Source organism: Silene latifolia, chromosome X, assembly GCF_048544455.1.
Source record: "Silene latifolia isolate original U9 population chromosome X, ASM4854445v1, whole genome shotgun sequence".
Lineage (NCBI taxonomy): Eukaryota > Viridiplantae > Streptophyta > Magnoliopsida > Caryophyllales > Caryophyllaceae > Silene > Silene latifolia.
In genome coordinates, this window is record NC_133537.1 from 248854558 (window position 1) to 248863844 (window position 9287).

The following is a 9287-nucleotide window of genomic DNA, read 5'->3' on the forward strand; positions in this document are numbered from 1 at the left end:
AATACAAGACAAACCAAAGTAGACAATTTGGGGGACATTTGTAACCAAACACTACACAAAATGCATTGAAATGCGTGCAAATAAAGTACAAAATACCTATATAAAATGCACGCATCAACCGTCTTCAAATAAAACTCTTGATTTGAAACTGGTTAAGGCTATTGTGAATGTCAGTAGGATAAGAAACTACGACTGGTGTGCTTATGTCTTTCAAGAGATGGTTGATAGTATTAGTGTGTGCAAACAACGAGCGAGGTCAACTATAACTGGGTGTACAGTAGTTCTTATGCTAGCGTATTTCCATAGATTTAATTTTAAAGGAGATGTTTTGCCACACACTCTACCCCTTATCAAGCATTGGGATGATGCATCACTGTCAAAGAGGGTTGATGATGAGAAGAGTACAAAATCGTTGGAAAATGCACCAATATCCAAGATTGAGTACCCAATCTGCCAACATCAACAAGGTACAAAACAACCCCTCTTTGATTTATTTTGAATGTAATTAAGTTTAAAAATGGTTTCAAAAACTAACATATGTATTTTCCAGAAAAAACAGAGTTGAGACTAACGCAGAGCTCTGATCATGAACCTGATGCTGGAACGGAAAAAAAAGAGGGGTACATGATGGTTAAGTTACCTGCCGGTGTTGAAACTGACAAACAGATTAGAGCAAGAGCAATGGATGTAAGGAATAATGCCTTGCTGTTTTCCTTGGAGTTTTTAATATTGTGTTACTGAAAAATTGTGATATTGTGTTGCTTGTTGTATGATATTATTCTTTAATTGTTGTGATATTCCTTGTCAAAAGAACAAACGTGGATAAGGTTTTTGAAAACCACTTTTACTTTGATATTGTTTTCTATAAAGTGTGATATTGTTGTTTACTTAGAGTGATATCATGTAATAAAATCACAAATACTGCAGATGGATAATAACTCTTGTTAACAACGATATATTAACAAACTAAGATATTATTTAAATGGCTTCTGATATTTTATTTTACATGTTGTGATATATTTTTTGACATGGCCTAATTTTCATATATATATATATATATATGAATGGGATCATGTGAGAATACACTATCTTTTTGAGGATTGAGGATTGTGTTACAATATCAGAGGTTCTTCAATACAATATCACAGGTTATTCGATAAAATATCACACACAAAAAACACCTGTGAATTTTTTTTTTTTTTTTTCAAAAAAATAAATTTTTTTTTTTTGACAAAGGTCTGATTTTTCGTGATATTTTATTGAAGAACTTGTGATATTGTATTCACAAATCCTCAATCCTCAAATATATAGGAGTTCTCACCGGATCTTGACTCTATATATATATATATATATATATATATATATATATGACAGAGTGTATGTATGTTTAATATATTGACTATGTCATTTGGTAGAGTGCTCATGAAATTTATCTACGCATGAAGAGAGACAATGAATTGTTCTATTCAAGATATGTACATAACATGAGGGAGCTCATCAATATGAAACCGAGAAATACAATGGATGAACCAAGTACATCAACACAAGCCGGTGCCAGGAAAGACGGTGATAATGAAGCCGTTGCTGAAGAAGATGCTGCTGAAGAAGATGTTGCTGAAGAAGATGCTGCTGAAGAAGACGCTGGTGAAAAAGAGGCTCGTAATAATGATAAATTTACAACAACAAATCAAGCTGTAGCTCCTCCCATATCCCCAACACAACCTTTCTTTAAAGATGAAAGCTTTCACAAGTTTATGGACTACGCAATAGCCAGGTCATATGAAAAGGAGAAGGAAAAACAAGGGCTGCTGATGTTTGATGTATGGACTAAGTTGTTGAAGATGCAGTACAAAGAGTTGAACAGGGTATATGGTGGATGTACGGATAAAGAACTACTAAGTGATGATGATTTGGAGTGCAATAATAAACAGCAAGATGAGGAAAATAATGATGTTACAAACTTGAAACTGATGATGACGGAGGCCAACATGATGAGCAAGGTAATTATATGGATTCAAATTTGGATGAATTAATTTCAAATGGTGATTTAGGATTAACATGGGCTTTTGACGAGGGGATAAATATTAATGCTGATACAACAAATAAGAAAGGCATTGATGAAGAGGCTGATAAAACTAATGAGAATAACAATGTGGCAACACAATTAAAAGAGGGTGTTTCACATGTTGGTTTGGAAGTAATGGGCGCTGCCAAGGATGAAATTGAAGTGGAGTTGCATAGTGACAAAGCTCATATGCAGGGAAGTGGAACAGAGGCAAAGAAAACTGTTGAGGATGAAATTGAAGTGGAGTTGAATAGTGAAAAAGCTCATCCGGAGGGCAGTGGAATAGAGACAAAGAAAAAGAATGAGGATAACACTGTCGTGACTCAATTGTAGGAGGTTGTAACAAATGTTCAATTGGAAGAAACAAGAATGATAAGCATCAATGAGTATTTGTTGCACACGAGCAAAGAACTAACGAGCAAAGTACCTTCTTCAGCAGATATGATACCTCATAATTTGGGCTGTACTTACGACTATGGTTTGCCGGACAAGGATGTTCAGCTTGTTTCAGAATTAATGTTTGAAAACGACCATTTATTTGAGAATGTGTTGAAGCATCGCAAGGAGGTCATGGATTATTGCTTTCTTAACGATCATACAATTAGCAAGTCGTAAGTCTTCAAACTATTTTTTTAAAATTTAAGACATGACTTAATCTGATCCATACTAGCTATAATAATGATATATTAACAATAACAAATCAAGTGCTTTTAGGTGTGATACTGTTGTGTATACTATGTGATATTCTTAGAACTGAGTGATGATATTGTTCCTTAAAATTTAATAAATATTTTAGTTGTGATATTGTTTTATATACAGTGAGATTTTTTTACATGATAATAGTGATATTATATCTGGAAATCTAATATGTTAATATTTTTGTAAAATTGTACAGAGAAGTGGTGTGCAACTTTGGAACTTTCCATTGTATACAAAAGGGCGATATTGAGTCTTTGCTGCCTGAAACTATGATAGAAGCAGTGGTCATTGAGTCATGGGCAATATTGCTCAATAAGTTTCAAATGGTGCAAAAGGACAACAACATGCCGACAAGGGTTTTTTACGGCCTTGCCCACTCAGTATGGAAAAAAAAGTTTTTGTTTATCATTATTTAAATAAGGTACTTTAAAATGTGTCATTGAGACTAATCAATTGTCCTTTTGAACAACATGGTGATATAGAGAAACTCTTGAAAGCAGATGAAGATGATTTTGATGAATTGTCAAGAATTAAGGCAGATGTATACGTCTCATGGGATACGTGGTCAATCTGTTTATGACTTAACCTTTGAATTTGAATTCAGATATGGTAAGACATTTAAATTACTTTTAGTTCTGACCCTGTTTTGTATACTGTGTGATATTGTTAGTAGTTAGTGCTTATATTGTTAAAGTTAAATTACATATTTTAGATGTGATATTGTTTAACCTATTTTATGATATTGTTAATTGTCAATTGTGATATTGTTTATGAAAATCATAGGTATTCATTCCTTTAGTTTATGAAGAGCACTATGTCCGCGTTTGTATTGATTTCAAAAGGGAGATCATGTTCTACTTAGACAACAAACAATATGATGATTTCGAAGACAAAGAGCATGTACACCTGGCTCATATTGCTGTAAGTACTTTATTGAAAATAAAAACTAATGATATAATGACTTTGTTAGATAAGTTTGAGATTGATTAGTTGTTTACTATAAACATGTACACGGGGGGTACCTATGGTGAATACCTCAACACTAAAGGTTATGAAAGAGGGCTAAAAGTAAAGGACTACGACTTGGTAAATGTGTCCTTTGCTTGGCAAACGAAAGACTTGAACCTGGACTGTGGTGTATTCATGATGTTTCACATGATGTTTTTCATTGGTGAGCGTTTTAGTTGTGAACTGGACAATGAGAACAAAAGGGAGTTATATAGGGCGAAGATTGCAGCTACACTCGTCTTGAGTGATTTAAATAAAAATAGGAGTGAGGTCCTGGGGAAGGTTAAAAACATTAATGCCATCAAACGTACACTCTTTCGTAAATTGCTGAAAAAAGGCAAAAAGGAAACAAAAAAAACAAGACAGAAAAAGGTGATAAAAAGGATGTTCAGACGCCCGTAACAAAAAAAAAAGGTTACATTTGTTAACACTACCTTCTGCAATACTAATTATTTTTACTATTAATACTCAATATGCAATGAATAACGTAGAATATATTTATCTAGCTATGGTAGAAGATGGTTCTGCCAGTGTCGTGGGCAGCAGAAGGAAGGGGAAATCAGATGGACTTGGAAGCACGTACAACTGTGGTTTGGCAGATGCTAAATTGGAGCTCGTCTCAAAGTTTATGAGGGCTAACAAATCACCGTTTGCAAAGATGTTGACCAAGAGGAAAGAAGTGATTGACTACTGCCTATTGGATGACCACCGTTTTACCTTAGAGTATGATTTTTTTAAATCTTTAGTACTTTTTCATTTGTGCTTTGATACTATATTTAGAGTAGTGTGCTATTGTATGTGATTCTTCATTTTTTTTAAACAAGCAGTGAGGTTGTTGCCAGCTTCAGGACTACTATATTTCTGTGATACTTTTTCATTAGTGATGTGATACTATATTTAGAATGGTGTGATATTGTATGTAATATTCTTCATTTTTTTTAAACAAGCAGTGAGGTAGTTGCCAGCTTCACTACTACTATATTTCTGTGATACTTTTTCATTAGTGCTGTGATACTATATTTAGAATGGTGTGATATTGTATGTAATATTCTTCATTTTTTGAAACAAGCAGTGAGGTTTTTTCCAGCTTAAGTACTACTATATTTTTGTGATACTTTTTCATTAGTCATGTGATACTATATTTAGTGTGGTGTGATATTGTATGTAATATTCTTCATTTTTGATATAAACCATTTGTCTTAATGATTGGTACAGTGAGCTTGTTGCCAGCTTCAGTAACAATCAATACCTTCTCAGAGAGGATATATTGTCGTTGCTTCCAAATGTGCACGCCAATAGCGATGTGATTGAATGTTGGGCGTTAATTCTAAATCACATTGAGCACACAGAAAAATATGATACAAGTTTAATGTTTTTTGGAATTCGACACATGGTAAACTTTTGTTTTAGTTTGATTTATATATATTCACACTTTGATTAAAATGTATTAACTCTTAAAATGAATACGACTTTTTAACTTTTATACACACAACAGGACGTAATAGTCGAAGGAAATGAATACAGAGAAAGGAATAAAGAATAGATTTATGGAGCATGGGATGAATTTATTACAAGGAACATGGTTCTCTGTAACCTGGCAGCAGATCTCATTTTTATTCCAATGTTATGGAAAGAACATTATTTCTGTGTATGTATAAATTTCAAAACTGAGACGGTTGAAGTACTGGACAATACAGAGTACGATGACTGGGAGGAAGCTGAAACACACAAAATTGCAGATTTGGTGGTATGTTTTATTGATAGTTCTGAAATTATCAGTTGTATGTTAACATTGGAAAAATAAATTTGTTTATGCAAGTATCAGTAATGGTTTTAGTTAACGTTGTAGGTTAATGACATGAGTGACTACCTAGAAGCGAAGAAGGTCGAAAGAGCGGAAGAGATAATAGGGTTTGAAGTTGCCAACATCAACTTCAATTGGCAGAAGAAGGAGATAAACAATACTGAATCTGGAAACTTCTTAATGTTGCACATGATTCGGTATGAGGGTCGGCTGTTTGAAGCCGATTTGACCGCAAAAGTGTATATGCACTACTGCTGGGCAGAAATGGCAGCAGCATTGCTTTTAGCTGATATAAATCAGAACATGACATATTTGATGGAAAAGGTTAAAGAGTTTGTAGCAGGCAGGGAGGAACTCTTGAAGACATTAAAACAAAAGAGAAAAAACAATGATGTTTCAAAAGAGAAGTGTGGTAAGAGAAAGGGCAAGGAGAAAGCTGCTGAAAAGGAAACAACTGTCAAGGAGGTAATAACAAATGTAGAAGTTCCTGCAAAAGAAAAGGTCGATGGTACTGGGAGACAGAACATTGACACAGAAATACCCATTCTTCGAAAAAGGTACAAAATCGATAACCTGACTTTTACATTATTTGGGTTTATTTACAAAAAGGAAAAAGGTAGAATGATGATGTACACAAAAAATTATCTAAATTATTACGTATTTTCTTTATAGGGTACATGATTGCCGAGAAGATGTTGAAGATGATGGAGAACCACCTATAGCAAGATACAAACGATTCAAGACCGTTGAAAATTCTAAGAATCAAGGCAGGGGAAGAGGTGTAGGTAGAGGAAGCAATTAAGACAAGTAACAATCATGATGTAATTAGAACTAGATTTGGTGGCACAAAGATGTAACTAAAAATAGATGGATGTAATGCTGGTAGGACAATGAATCTAATGGTACACATTTTGAATATTGAATCTCAAGTTTACAGAAGTAGTTATGGCTAACCATTTTGGATCTGATATAAGTATTGGTAATGTGTGATATTGTCTCAAGTGTCTTGTGATATTTTTCTTTGATTGGTGTGATATTGCTTCTCAACGTACAATAAAAGTAGATAGGGATTTAAATATCCTTTTTACTTTGATATTTTTTTGTGTAGAGTTTTATATTGTTGTGTAAACAAGGTGATATTGTGTTACAAAATTTAAAAAATTCTAGAGGGATACTCCCAATATCACGAAAATGTGATATTGTTTGTTATGAGATTTGATATTGTTATAGACACAGGTTGATATTATTTGGGTGATACTATTTTTTTTATTGTTGTGCTATTGTTGGACAAAAACAATCAATTAGATGGTCTTTCATAAAAGTTCTGTAACTCTGATACTGTTTATTATAAAGTAGTGATATTGTTATAGTATACGTGATATTGTCTACAATCAAGTCTTCACAGGACAAAATCTTAGTAATACTATATCATTAATACTGAGGTTTTTAAAAAAATTCGAAAAGAATACAAAAAAGGATTCCATGTAGAATGAAATTATAAAAATGCAAAAACAATTTTCCTACTTTTATGTTGTATTGGTTAACAATAAAAAAAATTGTATATGCGAGTAATATATACTTCATCAGCACGTACTCAAACTCTTAATCAACATCCGCAAGTGAAGAAGTCTGCAAAAAGCAAAACAAAGAACGCAAAAAATATTTCAGCACTATGTTGTACATGTAAATAACTGTGATATTGTATACAATGACTAATGATACTTTCTTGAAACGGTTCTGATATTGTTTCACAAGAAGACAAAATTGGATGATTATAAATCGTTTAAATATGTGATATTATTTTGTATACAGCATGATATTATTTAGAGGTACATGTGATATTGTTTCTCAAAAAACACAGAACAAGATATAAATAACAAAAAAAAATTAAATAATGTTAGTAAGAAGTCAAACATAATGAATGTAGTTAGCAAAATCACTTACATCAGATTCATTATCATTCACCGAGTGCTCAGATGTCTCAGCAACTGGATTAGGGCAGTTGCGCTTATCATTTTGTGCCATTTGTTTACAATTATTGCAAAACTTTTTCGGCTTTTGTGCCTTTTCAATGCACTGTTGTTTCTTAGAGGTCAACCTCTTGCCACTACCCTTTTTTTGTATTTAACAGGTGGTAGTATATGGACCTCATCTGAACACTTAACCCCAAGAAGCATTTCTAACTCTTGTTGTTTTGTCATTGTTTCAGGGCCAGGCTTGAATTTCTGTCTAAATGCCTTCAGTAAATCAGTCAATTCGGTTACGTAATTTTCAGGTAGAGATTTTATCAGAGACAGCGTTGAGTAGAACTCTGACCAAACATTTGAAATCTGCAGCTTACTCACATCTGAGGAATCAAAATCGCCAATCAATTGCCCGTGCATATCATAAAGAGGCATCTTTTTGGTGTTCTTTGTCCATCTACGCAAAAGGTACTGTTCAGGTATCTTCTTCACCCCTTTACCTGATAAAATCCAAATAATGTGTTTGCAGATGTATCCCTTCCTCTCAAACATCTTACATGAACATTTTGCATCAAAAGTTGTGGGATTAAATGCTACTGTGTACGTTGTACGCAATATTGCATCTTCAACATCAAGAAACCTTGTAGTGGAATCCCTTGAAGAATCTCCAGCACTACATGAATGCAAAGAAGCGACACACTGCTTTTGGAATTCGAAAAAGAGTGCGTGTGTGTACACAATGGATGCATGAATCTTAAGATGAAGCATGGTTTTGGTTACGTGTAGAGAGAGATCACTGTCTCTATCAAGTGACTTTTGGGTGTATCTTTGCTGATCCATAACACTTTGGAAGCGCAACCAAAATTCCACAACTGTGCCGCGAGGATTCTCGAACCGCTTGAAAACGTTGTTTATGCTCTCAGAACGTTGGGTTGTTCTAAGAAGACAACCAAGAGGGATATCACGATAATAAGCGGGAATCCAACGTTGCCTCTTGTTAAACATATATGTCAACCAACCATTATCTTCCAGTTGAAACTCCTTGATCAATGCAGACCACTTCTCTTCAAAGTCAAAAGGCTCTAGGTCAGAATCCCAGACAATAAAATTCATACGGCGTACAAAATCTGTCTCTTTGGTCACCGTCGCCCCTACCTTTTCAGGTAATTTCTACATGATGTGCCACATGCAATAACGGTGGGCAGCTGTCTTAAAAACAGCAGGCACTGCAATTTTCATTGTCGGGCATTGGTCGGTAAATAAACAATTGGGTTCCTTTCCACCCATACAATCTAAGAATTTCTGGAAAACCCAATTGAAATTTTTGTCGTTCTCCCTATCCACGAGTGAAGCAGCAAAGGTGACCGACTTCTTGTGGCGATCAACACCAGTAAAAGGACAGAATTTCATGTCGTACCTATTGGTTGAATAGGTTGGGTCAAAGGTCACCACCTCACCATATAGTGAGTAGTTTTGACGTGCCTCTGCGTCAGCCCGAATAACACGAACCAAACACTAATTCTCATCAACCTCATACGCATAATAAAACCCTGGCCTAGTTTCAGAAAGCACTTCAAGCTGATTTATGAACATTTGAGCATCCCGCTGCCCTATAAAACACTTGACTTCCCTACCAAAATTTTTAAAGTCAGTCAAACAAGCTCCCACATTTTGATAACCATCAACATACTCCTTATAAGACCTGAAAGTAGTCGTTGGGCCGATATTCACCTTGCAATTGTCAATG

The 9287-nt window shown here is 34.4% G+C and overlaps 1 protein-coding gene across 1 annotated transcript; it reads right to left on the reverse strand.

The window, feature by feature from the left end:
- Positions 1-7669: 7669 nt before the first annotated feature.
- Positions 7670-8950, reverse strand: LOC141619906 (protein FAR1-RELATED SEQUENCE 2-like). Its single transcript, XM_074436917.1, has 2 exons — positions 8737-8950; positions 7670-8622 (listed from the first exon to the last, which is right to left on the reverse strand). Exons 1-2 carry the CDS (start codon positions 8948-8950, stop codon positions 7670-7672), a joined length of 1167 nt encoding a protein of 388 aa, XP_074293018.1.
- Between the last annotated feature and the right edge of the window lie 337 nt (positions 8951-9287).